Source organism: Vigna radiata, chromosome 7, assembly GCF_000741045.1.
Source record: "Vigna radiata var. radiata cultivar VC1973A chromosome 7, Vradiata_ver6, whole genome shotgun sequence".
Classification (NCBI taxonomy): Eukaryota; Viridiplantae; Streptophyta; class Magnoliopsida; order Fabales; family Fabaceae; genus Vigna; species Vigna radiata.
In genome coordinates, this window is record NC_028357.1 from 29,409,570 (window position 1) to 29,429,545 (window position 19,976).

At 28.5% G+C, this 19,976-nt stretch overlaps 1 protein-coding gene across 1 annotated transcript; it reads right to left on the minus strand.

The window, feature by feature from the left end:
• Window positions 1-9,121: 9,121 nt before the first annotated feature.
• LOC106767246 (transcription factor bHLH18) lies at window positions 9,122-11,576 on the minus strand. The gene is made up of 4 exons (XM_014652095.2): window positions 11,403-11,576; window positions 10,665-11,294; window positions 9,983-10,357; window positions 9,122-9,765 (listed from the first exon to the last, which is right to left on the minus strand). Exons 1-4 carry the CDS (start codon window positions 11,463-11,465, stop codon window positions 9,688-9,690), a joined length of 1,146 nt encoding a protein of 381 aa, XP_014507581.1. The 5' UTR covers window positions 11,466-11,576; the 3' UTR covers window positions 9,122-9,687.
• Window positions 11,577-19,976: the final 8,400 nt, after the last annotated feature.

The following is a 19,976-nucleotide window of genomic DNA, read 5'->3' on the forward strand; positions in this document are numbered from 1 at the left end:
AGGAAAAAGGGCAAAAAGCGTTACATGCAACAGAACCATTGCATGATCCCCACCCTAATTTGAAGGAAAGGGAAGAAGAAACACTTACCAGACGAGGAGTAACCATTGGACTGAATCGATGGAAGATTATCACCCTTCAAGCACAATTTATTTGAAAGAAATAAAAGAGGATTGGAATGAAAATGAGCAGCTGGAAGAAAGGATTTTGGAGAGCTAAAAAGAAAGAAATTCAGTAAAGTGAGAGGGTGTATGCAGAGAGACTGTTTACATTTTTAAAATTTTTAACTCATATACCTGTTACTCTTTTGCATACACACATGTCATCTTTCTTTAAAAAAATCTGAATTTACAAGTCCTTACAGTACCTAGTTTGGGAGGGTTTGTTCAATATGGTCCTACCTTTTTTTTTCATAACAATTGATCCCACCTTTTGAAAAAACTGTTCAATTGAGTCTTTTTTGTTCATAGTGGTCCCATATTCAAGTTTAAATTGTTTATTATAGTCCTTATTGTATAGGATGATGACATGATTTTTAACATAACATTATGTCAAGACTGTTAAAATAACATTTGGATATGTGAATGCATGAAAGAACTTATTGACGTCGTAACTAGCACCGTTAGAAAATTGACGTCTTAACCAAAAAGGAGTCAATTGAACAGTTTTTTCAAAAAGTGAGATCAATTGTTATTAAAAAAAAAAAGTAGGACCATATTGAACAAAACCTCCCAAACTAGGGATCAAAAGCGGTATTAAGCCTTTTATTAATAGATTATAAGCCCATTTATATTCAATTTAATTTGGATCATTTAACCTGTAAATTAAGTGAATCAAATTTATTTCAATCCACTTTAAAAAAAAATAAAAATTCAACCTAATCGAACGTGAACTTATAATGTGAATCAGATAGTCTCCCGTGTTAGAATTCATTTTTATATTTCTATTTCAGTGAAAAAAAAGTAAAATTGAAAGCTTAAGGAGACAAATCCCCTATGTAAGGAGTACATGATTTGTTTGGGAACCCACGCCATTATGATATTTTTATTTTATTTTTATCTTATTTTTCATTATTTTCGTGTATAATTTTTTATACATTTAAGAATAAATCCTTGATTCGCCACTTGTCTGTGTTGAAATATATGAATCTTTATTTCTAAATCAGTTTTTGTAAATTGAATAATGTAAAAAAAAAAAATTGACATTAACAATTTGGTCTTTATGATACTATTCATTTAAAAATTGAAATAAATTGAATTAGATTGGTGGTTGATGACATTTAATGACTAAACTAGTGATTGTACATATGAGTGCTCCTAAAAAGCATGTCACATGATATTAATTTAATTAGTGATCGACAATATGAACTACTACTTTTAAATTTAGTCGATAACCATTTTGACGACTATTTATTTCATCTACCTTTGGTAGGTGGTAATAATTACCCAACAATCTTTATCCACGTATCCATTAAAATATTATTAAAAGTCAAATTTTTACACTTAATGCTTTTCCAATTAAGTTCAAACATAACTAGAAAAGAATAAGTATGCTATTATTGACTATCATACAGATCCATTTTTTACTCCATCTACCAACTCTTTCATTTTTCTTAATTTTTATTTGTAAATTATTATTTATTATGTTCCTTTTTATAGTTCGACGACTTTTAAAAAAATATTACTATTTTTATTTATCATTTTTAAAATTTCAAGATAATTAACTTTTTAATTACACTTTTAATTGAATTAATATAAAAAAATAGTTATGATAACTTATAACGAAAATATATCGATCACAATAATGTACATTAAGATAACCACAATAATGTACATTAAGATAATTGTTCAGTGATTTCTTACGGTTGATTATAAATTTATTGTCCTTTTATCTAGTATGTTGGAGAGAGGGAATGAGACTTATACTCGATTTGTCTCAAGAATATGAATCTTTTACAATTAGAACAAATGGTGTTGATGTTATAGGTTCAATGAAAAGGTATATAAAATTATTTTATTGAGTTGAAAGCTTTTTTTTTTTTTTTTACAAAGTTATCTCTAGTTAAAAGAAACCGATAAGGTGTATTTATTAGAATTTGGTAAGAATTAAAAGATTAATATTTATTTTGATTTTTTAAAAAAGGAGTTATGTTTAAAATGGTACTACTTTTTTTAAAAGTAATAATTAGTCTCAATTTTTTTGAAAAAACCGTTCAAATTAATTCTTTTTGCTTACAGTGTCAAAAATTAAATGGTACAGCTGCTCCTGTGGCAAATACTTGATGAGTTGTCCATTTTTTTCATACCGAACACACTAAAATAATATGACGTGTTAATTTTGAATTTTAAAAAATGAGTTGAGTCAGTTTCATCTTCTTCTTCCTCCAAAAATGTTATAGAACCACAACAAATTAGTGGTAGTTTTCTCCTATTCTTAACGACGAAACGGAGGCAACACCAGCAGAGAGGAACAGAAAGAGACATTGGTCCTTGCGAAGTTTTTCGCAACTTCTTCTTCCCCGACTATATGGGACACGTCGTTGACTCCACCGACTCCTTATACTTCCATTCTGATTCACTGCCCCAAAGACAGTGCAGTAAGCTTCTTTTTCAGTTTAGCTTGTTCATTTTCTCTTTCAACATTGTAAGTAATTGTTTGTATAACATCAGTGGAATAATAAAATATTTTTTTGAGTTAAAAGTAATTTTAGAAACCGTGCTGTATTGGTTTCTTAAAAATTGCGTATTTCTTTTATCAATTTATTTTGGAAATTATATTTAGGTTCTATTTTTCCGTGTAATTTGTTCGGAACCCAAGTTATGAACCTTGGGGAATTTTAATATTCGGAGAATGGTTCTTCCTAACTTAATGTGGTGCCTGATTTCTAGTAGTTGGTGTTCTTGTGAGAAGTTTCCTGTAGATTTTGGGAACGTTTTAGATTTTCTCAAAGTTTTTTGTAGGTTTCGAAAGAGGAGGTTGGTGGGGAAGCTCACGTTTTGGTTACCATGGAGAATATTGCGATTGGATTTTATGGTGAAGGAGATGTGCGATTTGCTCGTAGATTTAGGAATACAGGTTTCGGTGTGGTTGAATTGCAAGGAAGGAGATAAACATTGGCCATGGTAGCTGGCCATGATTGATCGCGGTTGTTGATGGAGTTCATGGTGGCTATCGTGATTTTGAAAGCAACCTCAAAGAAGCCATTCGTATCTCCTTAGAAACCCTAACCCCTCTTTTTTAACCTCTGTAAACAAAAAATGTCACTTAATATATTTTTTGGTTTCAATTTTAACCCCACTGCCACAAAACTGTCACATAATCACTTAACATTGACACCTCATTAAGTTCAGTCCAAGGGTAACTGAAACGTTAAATTATTACTTTTTAAAAAAAGTAATACCATTTTGAACATAATCCCTCTCTCGAGGAACCAAAATAATTATTAAACCAAGAATTAAAAGTAGTGATTTTAAGTTGTTCAACAATTAATTAATGTTTTTTTTTTCATTCATATATAGTTTGAAGGTTAAGTTGATCTCAAATTACATTTAAGGGGTCATTATTACTTGGACAAAATATATTATTTAAGGATTAAATGGTTTTAAGTTGATATAGGTATTTAGATAAAACATTGTTCATTAAGAATTAAACAATTTTAAGTTAGTAGAAGTATTGAAATTATGTCCAACAATTTGTTTTTCCTTCAAATATCAATTATTAGGTTCGTCATTCTAGCTATACTTAAGACGTGATTGTTATTGTTAGAACATAATATTAACATTTAAGTATCTTTTATCCCTTTTGTTAATTGTTATTTTCTATTTTAAAATTTTAATTAAGTAATTGATTATATAATATTTAAAATAATTAGTAAAATATTTAAATTATTCATAAATAATATAGTTTAATATATTATTTTTAAAAAATATTATTGTGTAATATATAACGGAGATAATTTCAAACGAGGGTGATGACAAATCATCTCACCAGAACTAATAAAGACGAAATATAATTATGAGATGTTAATGCATAAAACAGATTAATGAAATACTAAAGTAATTAACTAAGATAATAATATATCTATACCTAATCAGATAAAAGCCTACCAATCCATTATGAAATAATAATGTTCACAAAATAAATAATTAAATGTTTATTATAATATGATATTTCAGCGTCGAAGTGTCTTTGCAAAAACTATATTAAAACCTACACACATTTTTGAGTATCTAGAAGGGAAGAAAGAATATTTCAAATTAAAAACTAAAGATCAAGAAAATGAGCTTCTTGTAAGACAAGTTTGTTATGGAAAAAACTTTGATTTCATAAATAATTATGTATAAAATTACAGGAATAGAAAATGATTTATGCCATATTTTCATATGAAAGTGAAAGAAAGTGGATATTTATAATTTTATATTAACTTTTAATTATAAAATAAATTAATAATTTATTAAAACTTAATTAATTAAAAAGAAATAAATAATAATAATATATTTATTCTTTTATTATAATATAATAAATAATTAAAATATATAAATATAAATAATAATTAAATATTTATAAATACATTTTATTAATAGTATAATTAAAAAAAATTAATTGTTTTCAATATATTTTTATATTAAAATAATAAATTAATTTAGTTTCACTCATTTAAATTATAATATTTTATTTTTTATTTTGAGATATAACTTTTATTTATAAATTAAAAGTTTTATATTATTTTTATTTAAATTTATTTGAACATATTTAGTTTTAATTTTAATTTTTTAAATATATTTTTATTTTAAGATATAATATTTATTTTTTAATTTAAAATTTATTTAACTTTAATTTATATTTTAGTATTACAATTTCATTCATTAATTTTTTTAATCTATCAAACTTATCACCACTCATAAACTTTGATAAACTTTAGTCTTAAATCCCTTCCTTTCACACCATATTTCTTTTAATCTAAACAATTCTACTTTCACATCTGTTTCCTTCAAACTCAATTCCCCAAATTCATATTAAAATTCAAGCACAACATATATAGAGTCTTAGCAGTGTGATTTTGACTATGTAGAAACAATTATATTTTAAATTTTGAAATTTTATAGATATGCATGAAAGTAACTTGAAACCTTTATATAAAAGAATGTTTAAGTAAACGTTTAATTTACTTATTGAAATAGGTGAGTAAAACTAAAACATAATTATAATTTATTATTAAATTATGATTTATCAATATAATTGAACTGACTAAAAAAAAAATTAACAATACGTATTATATGAAAAACATTTGGTAAATTAATACTTGACTAATATTGAATTATTGAGTTGATTAATAAATGATGAATATATGGGAATATTTTTGGTCCAATATTAACGCAAAATGTGTCCTTGTGTAGAGGGCATCTTTCTCAAGTTGACTCTTAAACCCCTTAACCATGCGCTATGCAGTGCATTTTGTCGCATCCCTAGGATAGCTGCATCCGTGATCGATCTCTCTTCTAACAGTAAGGTTTCATATTTCGATTCATTCCTTCATTTTACTCCATGCATCGTTTTTCATGATTTCATTTAAAATTCAACATAATGCTTAAGCAAAGGATATGTTTTCTCACACCACACGTTATCTTCATGCACAATGCATCCTACTGTTAATTTCATATCATTATACTATTATAATTTTGGTTTGATTTTCATTCCATATAATGCTATCTATTTAAAAGGGAATCAAATCATCTTGAAGTGAATTCTTTTATTAATTCAACTAACAAATTAATATTTTTCAATCTGAATTAGAGTATGAACTCGATATACAAACTCCTTTATGTTATGAATTAATGTTACAATTATTTTCAAGTCGTTAAATTCTCTTTTTGATATGTAATTTATGCACTTCTTTCCCACAATTATATATTTTTTGTATTTACTGTATTTAAATATGGAATGGTGAATATAGAACAAAAATATAAAATAGAAAAATAATAGATGAATATGAAGATAAAGATTTGCAAGAACGAAAACTATAATAAAACTAAATTACCAAAAATAAAGAGAAACGGATATAAAAAAAATGACTCAAATTACTACATTTATCACTGAATTAGCCATTCTTTTAGAGTTTGTGAATTGTAAATACAATTTTTTATTTATTTTATATTTGAATGACCTATTTATATTTTCTCTCATTTTTTTCATACTTAAACTAAAATAAAATATTTTTTTTACATTAATTATTATATTTATCCTTTCTAGATCCAACTCTATCGATGATATGTTTCTCTCGATACCATCTTTCATTATACACTATTAACGAGCTCTATCTCTAATCTTTCATTCAATTTTCTTTCTTGATATCTTTGTGTATTGATTTCTATTTTATTTACATTATATTATTTCTTTTAATCTCCTTACCTGGATTTTTTTCTTGGAATCTGAAATATTTTGATTGTCGATACCCTCAATAAATTTAATGTGATTTTATAATATGTATATTCAGAACGAACCTTCTATTAGACATTTTGTTTTATAAATTATAATTACCAGTGAAATAACTAAGTGTTTTAGTGTATGTTATTCCAATATAGTTTATAAACATAAGAGATTAATTTTTATATTAAACTTTCTGTAATTTATTTAATTAAGGTCATTACAACATGTTTTAAACTCTTCCTTTGATAATTAGAAAACATCGTTTTAAAAATGAAGAAAGTTATTGTGAATCCCAAAGTTTTGACGTAATAGTACGGGTTGACCTCCCAAAAGCACCGTTAATTAGCGCCCTCTAACAACTAAGAAGACTACGATAAAAATTTAATGAATTGAAGTTGGAAAATGAAGCATGTGTGCGATTTTTTATTTTTTTTTTAAATTTTTTTGTAATGTTCTCAAATCACAATTAAGAAAACGTGAATTATTTAAATGTTCCCACATTTTATTAGCAGCAAACCAATATTTTAGACATACGAAAACTTAATGTGTCCAAGATAAATGTACTGTAACGAGGAGGGACAATCCAACGGTTAAGACAAGTACGTTATTTTCGTGGATGATCTAAAAATGTCACGTGAGACCACGTGATTTGTAATCCGTTTAAGATTCACAAAGATTTGACGAGATTATAATGGGATCTAAAATGAAGCATATGATATTGAAGAAATGACATTGAAAATGGAAACCATAATCGACAAAGTATTTGGTGTTCCGACATAGATTAAACTCTCATGTCAAGCTGTTGGAATTGGAGGCAATGGTCAAAGTTTGTGCTGTTTAGTGGATGATTAAATTTACAGCTCGCATCAGATGAAATTTGGCTCAATCAACTAAGTCATACCAAACCACGTTACCTAATTCCGATTGGAAATTGACATGGCCAAATATTTTACGTTCTTGATTAGAAAATCAGTAAGAAATTTGCTATAGAGGTTCAAATCTTGAATATTGAATCGTTTTGCTATTGAAATTCGTGTTATGTTGAGTGGGAGCAATGCTACTCAATTTTAAAGAGAGATCAGAAGCGTGAATTCCAAAGTTTAAATTATAGGGGTATCTGTATAACATGGTGGGTGAGCATGTAACTTATCACTACGGGCAAGGGATCACCCATCGATAACTGCAAACAAAGAAAAAAAAAGAAAAACTACTGACACTCACACGTGTTCTTACATTTATCTTTCAATTTCTTTTGTAATGTTTAGTTGTTAATAGTTTAAGGGCATCTTTAGAGTGGTGGAAGAGAATAAACCATGATGGTAATGCTATTTTTTATATTTGGGTTCGGTTTTGTAAAATGAAATAGGGTACAGAATGGTAAAATTTATTATCCTTAATTTTCTTTATAATTTTAGACAAATGCAATCAAAATATAATAGCGTTAATATTAACGTACCTAGGACAAAATAAGTAAATTTTCTATCTATATTCATATGTTTTTAAGTATCAGAATATTATTGTGAAATTTCTCTTTCGAATAGGGTTTTTTTTTTCATACGAACAAAAAAAATAATAATATCATTTTGTTGATAAATGATTATTGTTAAAGGAAAAAACTTTAAGTGTAATTCAATGTTATAAATTTTTTTGGAAACATGAAGTATATATCCATTTATATATTATGAAATCATATTATATTTAGTTGTTGCGATACTTTTGACACATTTTCTCCGGTATATATATTGATGGTGAGATTTAGTATTAATAGATGATTTGATAACAATTAATAATAATAATAATAATAAGTGAAACAATATGTCTAATAAATAACAAATTTTGTTAGGATAAATTTTAAATCGTCACTTTAATAGCATATTAAAAAGTAGGTTTTAAGTCTAATTCAACCCTATAAAAATGACTTGTTCAACAAACAACAAACTTGTTAGAATAAGCTCTAATAATGATTTTGACATCATACAAACCGATTTTATGGAATTAAATTAGTTTTAAAATCTATTTGTTAACATGATATCATAACCATTATTAGTGATAAAGTTAGCTTAAAGTATATAAGTAAATGTAAACCTTACTTTAAACGATTCTATAAAATTGAGTTAGACTTAAAGTTCACCTTTTAACATGATTTAAATTTTAGCAAAATTTCTTATTTATTTGATATATTATTCCACCCACTAGATCATCCATTAATATATAATCCTTTTGTACGAAATATATATATCTCAAAATAAAAGGAAAATATCAAAAATTTTACACCAACTAATAAAGATGAAATTAATTTAAAATAATATATATATATATATATATATATATATATATATAAACTTTATCTTAAAAATCAATTTTATAAAGTTTACCTAAGCTGAGACTTCATTTCTTAACCATTATTAACGTTATATCAATTCTAATAAAATCCATCATTATTGACATAGGTGTTGTGTACATGCTTTTCTCCTTCACAGCATCTTTTCTATACCAGCTGGAGGAGTATACTCGCATCATCAATGATATATTTTATCCGTTAATCAGAAGTACAACCAAAAGTAGAAAGGAAAAAGCTAGGTTCAGAGCATGTTTTTTTCTCGTTACAATACTACGACAATAAGAATTAAATTATTGAATAAAAAATTAATGAAAATGGTTGTAAGAGAGGAATGTAAATTTTCGCGATTATTGATATATGATTGTCCAAGCATAAGCTTAGATAATATAGCAAGTGGTTTACATAAAGATTGATGCCTCAATATTAAAATTGAATTTCTCATTTTCTATTGAAACAAACAAAGGCCTAAAGAGAGAGATTTGCATCTTTCAAACATGATCAAAGATTAAAAACAACAGATTGTACATCAAACTAAAAAGCTGTGTCAATGTCATAAGTCATCACTAATTTAACTTATTATCTCTAATTAAGCTCGCGTTAACTAAGCCGTGTCAGATCGGAACCATTCCTAATATCTCCACAAAATTATTCAAATACTCTTTTTTTTTTTTTGTCAAGCAGACACAGACCAAAGGCCTGAGAAATCACGCACAACACGAAAAAGACAATATCACTTTTGGATCGATCATCTGCATTTCGGGGAACACAGGAACACTGTAACCTAGCTGGAGTAGATCTCACATTAACTGAAAATCTTCCATTTTAGGATTATTTACTCTATGGTTGGTGCACCAATTGTGATTCAGAGTTTTGATTCTTGTCATATATCTTCATGGTATCCCATACTCGAGCCGCGTTTATGTTATGAGACAACCTTATTTGCCGACACGCGTAGGTTCTTGACAAGTTCCTTCGTAGTCAAATTGTAATTTTCTCCCATCTGCAAAACCATCAGCATTCAAATACAATTAAACTAATTGTACTTCAAGTTGGTATAGATTCAACATTGAAAAGAAAAAATAATACACTAGAATCCTATCATATCTTACATACATTAAAAAAATAGTGAGGGTGAGAGAAAACTAACAAGAGCTTATAAAAATAATATTACAGTATTATCATAATTTTTGTTATTAAGTTAAGGATTGTCCTTTTACCTGAGCAACTATGGTAATGTCAAGGATAGAATCACCGAATGGTAAGATGCTGCTATTAATAACGAGTAGGTTATTTCTTTGAATCTCGGCCAGTAATTTGACAAGAAGCCCCTTTTGCTTCAGACAGTGGATCCGAAGCAGCATCTCCTTCCCTGACACTCTTGATTCAACCTCAAACTGAGTGTCACTGACACTATCAGCACCAATGCTCTCATCACATGAAGAAGAATCATCATCGCCAGAGAGGTCTGGCTTGTTCAGGACCACCACCGATTCTTCCCTTGTTTTTTTGCTCTGCTCTTCAAGCACTGCCAAACGCTCTTTAAGATCTTTCACATATTTGATAGCGTCCCCTAACACAGAAGCCTTATCCATCTGCGTGGATCAACACATTTTCCACACGTTTAGTCAAGCAGAGTAACCAAGCCAGTGCATTGATGACTTCTTTATCTTTTAGGCAAGTGTGTTAGGTTAAAGTTGAATATCAGTATAAATTTTTTAATCCAATTACTTAAAACGAAGTAAATTTTATAATCAATTCTACGATCAAACATATAATCAAGTGTATTATCTCAATTTCTAATTATGATTTTCTACTACTGAACTGATTCCTTAGCAAGCATTTTCCAACGAATCATAATTGACTTGCGCTAGCATAAGAGTATGATATTTAGTTAATTACCTTCTTCAGGCCAGGAACAAGAGCTGCAAGAGCAATGAAGCTCTGGCTGAGCTTCTCTCTTCGCTTTCTCTCGGCCATGATGTGATCCTGAGCGTGAGCAGGAGATCTCTTGCCATGTGATGATTTTGTTTCAAAGTTGTGATTTTTTGAGGACCCTTTTGGCGTTTCATCAGGGAAGCATGATTTTGTCAACTGGGGCAGTGACACTGACACCATTTCGTTCTGCGTTGGGTTTAAGTCAAAGCCGTAAAAGTGGGTGGTGGTAGTGGTGATGGGAGGGGAGGAGTTGGGGTTGTCAAAAGACAGAATATGAGACTGAAAGGAGGAGAAGGATGTGGATGGGGAAAGTTTTGGCGAGAGGTTGTTGGTGATGGTGGATGAGTCAGAGTTACAGCAACTACTGCTTGTCGTTTTCAGCAACTTGGCTGGTCTCTCAAAGTCAAAACTGGTTTCATCGGTGGATGAATTGCTCACAGTTTTGGAAGGGCACTCCGAAGACAAAGATTGTTGCAGGCTCCATGTCTGTTCTTCAAGGGCACTGGCAATGTCGTGTGGTAAAAACTCTTGGTCATCAAACAAGTTCAAGTTCAGGGCACAGTCATCTGGAAATAAGTTGTAATCATCCATGTCCTGTCATCAAGGACAAAAAAAGTAAAGCAACACAAAGTGTGTTAGAGGATTTGTAACCATCCATTTGTGCATTTTTCATGATTGGAAATCAAAAATCAATTTTCTTACCAAATCAGATAACCAGCTGGGTGCTGATGCATCATCCATTGGTTTGTTTGATTCTTCCATCATAATTAGGCCACCAACACTTTACGTACAGAAAACTGATTTGTCCTTTCTCTATTCAAAGCTTTTCCTCTTCCACTGAATGGGAAATGTGAGTTAGCTTTCTTCAATCTTTATAGCCTACTAGTCTTCACCTTTTCAATTCTTCAACTCGCTTTAAACAAAGGAAAGAAATAAAGCACGTGCGGACAATCTACTCGTGCCTTATAAATTGTTTTTATATCTATATAATGCTTTTAATAATAATATTTTTTCTAATCTTTTTCATCACATCAATTATTATTGTTTACTTTTCTGTCTCATATTTGTCTTTTTATTATGAGACAAATTGTATAATTTTATAGCATGAATTTTATTTCCCAAATTGTTATGGGTTGTTAGATGATAACACTGGCAATTTTTAATCATATCTTTAAAAAAAAATTAGTATTTAATTACAGGGGAGACGCAAAAAAAAAAAAAAAAAAAATCTAGTGTGCCACCCTGTAGCTGTGAATGTGGAACATGAATCATGTGATGTTAATTAACCTATTCATCTCAATAATTGAGCCAAGTAGTCAGCCAGCCCAGATTTATTTGTATGTTATTTTTAATTAACTTTATGTTTTTCAGTAATTATGTTTTATTACACAAACACATGTGTATGGATCTGTTCAAATATAAAACTTTCCTAGTTTAATCATGTTTTTTGCCTTTCAAATTTCATCAATTTGTATTTCTTTAACTATCAAGTAGTTTGAAAAATATTGCCGCCTATATTATATCCATAAAGTTATACTGATTTAAAATTATTTAACATGTTATAAAATATTTTAAGATTAACGTCTCATGTGTTTTTCAAATTACAAGTCGTTTTACTGTAAATTTATTAATCTAAAATTATACAATATAAATTTTAAACATGGTAATTTGTGCTTCTTTTTTTTCATTTAAGGTACAAATAAACATTAAATAGGAAAACATTTTTAGAGGAGAAATAAATTTTACTTCATGACTTTGACAAATTCCTTGGGTTGGTTTGTTCAATTCTTTTAGAAAAAAAAAAACTATTTAAAAAATAATTAATTAAATTTATATTTATTTTTTTAGATTTCAGAAAAAAAAAACTTTAATAAATCAAGATTTTGTTTTCATTTACTTTTATGTATTCTATCTTATTTATAACAAGAAATAAAAGTAATAGAATTTGTTGTCTCAATAAGAATTATATCAAGATTAAGGTAATTTAGGTTTTCTTTTAACAACCTAAATTAACATGTATTATTCTACTAATCAAGTTTATCATATTTGGTATTAAGCAATGTAAAAACAAGGAAGGAAAATATGAAGATACAGTTTTCCTTGAAAATTTAACATATCATAAATATCAAAACTGAAATAAGGAGGTCTCATATTTTATATCATATACAACCAAACTTGATTGTAATAACTTTTGATTATTTTGTTCACAATCACTTTTACTATTAGGCTTTAGTGTTTCTTGCACTACTCTCTGCTCATGTATATCACACAATCATAGCATGTGAATGGTCAATACCAAACATAGACAAAACACAAAGATAAGATTATTTATTTTTATAAATTTATATCATGCATTTAAGATCCTATACTTCATGTTTCTATCATATATTCATAATTCAACTCATTATTCCACATGAAATACAAATAAACTTATAAGACGATAATTCCAGGAACATATACATAAGGAATCGATACTCATATGAAGTCCTACACCTTTCATGATTTTTCTTTAGTGGATTCGACCAAAAATAATAATTATGATTCCACTTGGCTCAACTACCATGACAAACTTAGTTTTTATCAATCTTTTAGGTCATGACAATATTTTATATGATCTCATAAGCAAGAAACCTCCTATAACTCTTATCATCTAAATCTCATTCTCCATGAGTCCATGAGTTTGATAGAGTTAAGATGACTTCACACCAAAATCTCTACACATTGTATACACTACATTACACAATATGACACTTCTTCTTAGAAATGAACGTATTTATACCATTTAAACCATCATAATATCTTCAAATAACAATTTCCAATAGATTTTTGGTATTAAAATCCAGGCTTTATGTTGTTAATCCAAGTGTGAGTCTAAGTCTCACATTGGGTAGAAATGAAAAAGTGCAACACCATATAAAAGTGAAAACCCATTAACTCACTGCCTTAAGGTTTTGGGTAGTGTTAATCTTTTATGTGGTTGGACTCAGTCTGATTGGTGTTGTATCTTCCTAGTGAAACTCGTCTTCCTCAATAAAAACCGAATAGTGGTATCAGAGTCAATAGTTAGTTTTGGTGACCGGCTTGGATAAGTAAAATATAGTTTTTGTATTAAAAGTCTTACTGGCAAAGATTCCAAGTAATCGTGGTTGGGAATGCTTGGAGGGGGAGTGTACCAATATGGAAGGACTCACCCTTGAGGAGGAGATTGTTGGAAACTCAAGTGTGAGTCTAAGTCCCGTATTGGATATAAATGAAAAAGTGCAACACCATATAAAGGTGAAGACCTATTAACCTATTGCCTTAAGGTTTTGGGTAGAGAGTGGTGTCAATCCCTTATGTGGTTGGACTCAAGTCTTATTGGTGTTATATCTCTCCAGTGAACTCCCTCCCTTGATAAACCTAACACTTTATTCAACCTAACATATACCATCACCACAAAGTTCTCATTCTTCTATTATCATCAAATTAAGAAAACTTCTATAGAAAACTTTTAACTGTTTTCATAAGAGATTTATACAACATATGACAACTCTTACATTCATAACTTATTTAATTTAGACAACAAAGCCATCAAACATAAAGAATTTATTTTTGTATGTTTAGCAACAGTGTGCAACAAAAATTAACATAGAGTATTTACAATTTTCAATATTAAATTTCATCCATTTCATTCTTATGTGTTCACAAACATCTCAATTCCATATTTAAGTAGAAATCAACTCACAAAAATACTTTTATCCCTAGTAACTTTAAGCTTATGATAACTCATCAAAGTTCAATCCTTTGGATCATCAACAAGCAAATCATGCATTAAGTTCAAGAGCATTAAGATTACTAATGAATCAAGTTTTATCTCTAGATACAAATTTCATTAGGTATTGAATTTCATTTTTAGGTTCAAAAAACATTTTCCAACACCTTAAGAACCACATACAAGTCACGGGTGATCAAGTCACAACAAACATTAAGCACAAAAATCAAATTCTAATTTGAATTGAAAAATCATACACACATCAACAATACAAGTTACACAAAAATTTAGTTTATCACATCTGATCTCAACAAATAAGGTTAGTTCTCTATGGTAGAGAACTTAGAGTTTACAAATTAAAGAGATAGGAAAGAAATATTAACCAAAGAGAAGAAAGTTATTTCCTAAGGCACCTAGTAGCTGGTCCAAACTCCATTTGCTCATCCCATTCACATCAACACCTCTAAATCACAACTCGTCTTCCTCTTCAACCCCCCAAAAGGAGAAACCACCATGGATAAAGGAAAAGACCCGAGGAGGAGAGGGAAAGCTTCCCAATACCCCTAACTACCCAAAGGTCTTTCTTGAGCATCCTAGGTATTTCTATTTGTGAAAAATGAAGAATGAATAAAAATCCTCACGAGAAACATGAATAAATACCCATTTTTTTACAACTCAGCATCGTTATCGTCGAACCCGTTAGTTTTCCTTCACCTAATGCATGCTCTACAAGATTAGGTGATGCCCAACGCCAGAATAGGCCACCCAACACTAATTCTACAACACTTGGTGGTGACCAACGTCAGTTTCCTATGTTCAACGGTGGTTCTCTAGAGGCTCGTAGCACCCAACATCATTTTCCACCACCCAAAGCTAGGCTCACTTATAACACTGGTTGGTATCTGACTTTATGGTAACACTAGTTGGTATCTGACTTTGGGTGTTGTATGCGATTTCAATGGTGTTCCAAATTTATCTTCTTCTTTTTGTCTAAAATGTGTTTCCTTAAGTTCTAACTTGTTATCTTCTACAATAATTTCTTCCTATTAACTTCAATCATTCAATAGGATATTAAAGGTAAAACAAGCACACACTAACTAAAATATATGAAAATAGAAAAAAAAATAATAATGAACTTAAGGATAAAACAAGATAAAAGTTAGAAAAAAAAATTATTTATTCACGAAAACAAACACATCGACATAGGTAAAAATCAACTTATAATGAACTCACTCTTAGAGTAGAGCTTGCTTAGAGATAATAAAGTGTGCCTAGCAAAAAAAAAAAAAAAAGATAAAGAGTTTTGTTTTAGCTAGCACTCAATGCAAATGAGTCAATGCTTAGCCAACTTAACGCTCAACGGTCTTTGAAGCTCCTTATAATTAAACTTCTAGTATCACCCCATGATCCTTAGATGATGCTTAATGCCCTAAATCTCTGTAACTTAATAAAATTTAATATCCTTTAATGCTCAATGGTACTCAAGTGTCATTTAATGCCAATGAAGTATTATATATTTGTATCATATTGAGTTATTGAATGTATTTGAGTTAATTTTACCTTTAGGTTGTGTTCACTTGTCGTCTATTCTTGTTGGGGTTAGAGCATTCCGTGGACACCACCATTTTGAACATAATTCTAAAGACTTAATGAATACGTTAGAGCAATCAGAACATCCTCCTAGTAATGGAGTTAATAGTTCTAAATCCACAAATTTAACAGAAGCTAAAGAGAATCCAAGTTCTTGTCACAAGATTGTTATTGAAGAAGAAAAACTAGGTGTTAAATCTAGATATATGTAAGGTTTTCTGAATCCAAACTCAAAACTTAACGAGCTTAAAGTTAATGTAAGAAGCAAATGAAATGATTTAAAAATGAACGCAAATGGTAAAAAGGTGAGATATGTAAAATGAAAGCAACTACACATCAAAAACATGTTAGCCATTAGAATCGATTCTAGGCTTATGGAAATCGATTCTCTCCTTTACAAATGGAATCCATTTATGCATGTGATGGAATTGGTTCCTTCGCTAGGTTGATTCTCAAAAGTTGGATTCTTATTCAAAGACAAATATGAATTTTTAGTCTAAATATCCTCAAATCCCAACACATCAGCCAAGATGGAAAAATGTTAAATCTTGCAAATCATTATTTTCCCTTACTTCCAAATATACATAAATGAACACTGCTCATATAATGAATTCAATGTGACAATAATCACCCATAAATGAACGCAGTGTTGGACCCGCTATTTCTCAATAATTTGACGTAAGTCAGAACCTTTAGTAGTTGTTTATTAGATTCTTTTTTCTAGGCAAAATATACCTTCATTAAAATATTGCGGATGAAATGATTATGCCAAAACCAGTTTCTCCTACTTTTTAACTTAAAAAAAACAATCTTCACATCACTACGACGACCTTATTTGCTGTGGGGTATGCAATAATTTTTACTTTTTAATTACAAAAACTATAAACTATTGAACTATATTTGTTGCATAATAGTTTTTTATTTAGTCATTACATTATTGATCTGATATCACATTTGACTTTCCCGTGACCGTAAAGTTATATAATAATAAAAAAAAAATAGTATCTTTAAATTTTTTTTCTTATTGCAACTAGATAAATGTTTTTTTTAACGGTTAAACTTGTCCATTTTCAGAACTTTTGATGTAACAAGTTTAGAAAAGATGAAGAAGTTTGTCGCAATGAGTGATGTTCAACGTCGCAATGAGTGATGTCCATCGTCTCTACGAGATAAAATGATGGAGACCACATTTTGCCCTTTGTATGAGTAAATATTTTCTTATAGTTAACTTTCATACACTTTCACAGGCTTTCCAGCATAACACAAGATATAAAATTTTGAAAGAAACAACGACAATGCAATATAAGCATAGCTTTCCCGTAATAGGCTTAATACCGCTTTTAGTCCCTAGTTTGGGAAGGTTTGTTCAATATGGTCCTATCTTTTTTTTTCCATAACAATTGATCCCACCTTTTGAAAAAACTGTTCAATTGAGTCCTTTTTGTTCATAGTGGTCCCATATTCAAGTTTAAATTGTTTATTATAGTCCTTATTGTATACGATGATGACATGATTTTTAACATAACATTATGTCAGGACTGTTAAAATAACATTTGGATAGGTGAATGCATGAAAGAACTTATTGACGTCGTAACCAGCCCCGTTAGAAAATTGACGTCGTAACCAAAAAGAAGTCAATTGAACAATTTTTTCAAAAAGTGAGATCAATTGTTATTAAAAGATAAAGGTAGGACTATATCGAACAAAACCTCCCAAACTAGGAACCAACAGCGGTATTAAGCCTTTTTTTTTTCTTTTTCTTTTTTTTTTAATTTGATAAGGTATATTTTAATCTTTCAAAATATTTTAAGATTTAGTTTTTAGTTCCAAAAATATTTACTATGTCTTTTGTTTTTACGGGAGAGACTAAACCTATTCATATTAATGAATGAGAGTTAACAGATTAAATTTTCGTAAATATTTAAACTGATTTTCGTGAAATTAGAAATATATTTGACTTTTTAAATTTTATTTAATATATGAACAAAACAATCAATAATTAATTGATCGTCCGACTAGACATTGATTGAACAAATATACTGTAAAATAATATATACACGCTAATATATTTATTTTTTCGTTCTATTCAATGGCACCGTAATAAGGCATTTTATATGGATTTTCACTATAAATTTGTTGAGAATTTTTGGTGTTTTAAAAAAAATATGAGAGATGTTTCTTAAAAAATAATTTAAATAAAAAATATATTATATAAATATTCTCACGTTGTTCCTTATTTATATTTTCTTATTTGAACTTTAGATCTTTAAATTTGATTTTCCTTTCGTGCTTGATTTTCTTTTTTTTTCTTTTATGTAATTTTTTGCTTTTTGCTTTTCTATATAGGATTAGATCTCCGTTTAATTTGATATTCTTTATTGTTTTTTTTTTCTATCATCATCTTTTTTATTAATTACACATTGAACCTTTGATGAATGTTATAATGTGTGTTTTTATCTACTTATTTTATTCATCTTTTATTTTATTTTGATAACTCTTATATTTTCTTCATTTGTTGTAAATTCCTCCTTTATCAAATCCAAAGTAAATTTTGTGCCTTTAATATGAACTTTGAATATTTCTAGGTATTGGTCACATAAAGTTTGTTTTCAAAGAAGACCTTATAACATTTCTCTAACATTTGAGCAACATTTAACACATTTTGAGTAATCTTAGAAACATACAAGATATAAAAAATTAATTTAGCATTTGGATGAGTTTTAATTGCAATAAATTGTTGTTCATTGTCAATTCTTACTTTGGAAATATTTGATTTGTTGAGATCTTTAAAATGTTTTCGATCATGAGTCGTGTGTTTGTATAATCACTATCTATGATTCAACCTTTTATAGACTTGCTTATTATAACACATGGTGTTATAAGTAGTTCCTTCTCTGATACGTGCTTTACAATTTTAACATCTTCTTGAAGATCATGAGATTTGTATATGTTGACCTTCCAATTAAGGGATCTAAATTATCTAGCAAGTACACTAATTTGATTATAACACAATAAGGTCGTATCCACAAGGATTTGATTTGATAAAATAGTAATTTGTGATCTATTCAAATTTGTAATGGAACAGTGACAGAAGTTTGGTAGTTTTAGAAATAAATTTGATAAATAACAAAGATGGGTAATGTTGATTAATATTAAAATGTTTAAGGAATAATTATGATGTATGTTTCACATAATATATATATATATATATATATATATATATATATATATATTATAAAGATTTTATAAAGATTTTAGATAAAAATCTATTTATCTATAAAGATCTATTTATCTATTTCACCAAACATTATTATAAAGATTTTAGATAAAAATTAAAGTGTCAAACAAGTAAATTAAATATTGAAACTATTCAATCATTATTAATAACATTCTAGTTCTTTAAAATTTTAAATTGTTAACCTACATAATTATAGTAGAAAATAGTTATAATAAAAAACTTATGAAAAATTAAAAAAAAAATAGTAAGAGTTGTTTTTAATGTAGGTTACAAATAACTTCACATTCAATTCAGTATCAAATTCATTTAACCCACAATTTAATTATACAAGAATGAGTATAGCCCATATTAAAAAAATAATAATTTTTTTTATCCAACTTAGACTCAAACTCTTAAATAAATTAAGTCACAAATTTAAGTAAATAAAATTAAGTTTAATCCATATTTAAAAAAATCAATTTTCTTTCATTCAACTCGATTCAAACTCTTAAGTCAAGCTCACAAATTTATACACAATTTGACATCTCTATCCAAGAAACATCTCTTTTGTTCAGTCCATTTTGGAGATCTTCTCTCTGAATCTGTTGATCTTGTGTTGCTCGGGGTTGTTGAGTTTCTCTTGTACCACGAATAAGCACTTAACATGGTGAGCGAAAGTGTGGTTGAGGCCGAGGAGATGTTTTTCCATTCTCTAGAC

What these genes read in the sequence shown, in the direction of transcription:
- LOC106767246 (XM_014652095.2), bottom strand. Translation starts at nt 11,465, where the DNA reads ATGATGGAAGAATCAAACAAACCAATGGATGATGCATCAGCACCCAGC. An exon ending in CCAGCTGGTTATCTGATTTG is followed by an intron (nt 11,295 to 11,402) that starts GTAAGAAAATTG and finishes CCTTGATGACAG; the next exon opens with GACATGGATGATTACAACTT. An exon ending in TTGTTCCTGGCCTGAAGAAG is followed by an intron (nt 10,358 to 10,664) that starts GTAATTAACTAA and finishes TGATCCACGCAG; the next exon opens with ATGGATAAGGCTTCTGTGTT.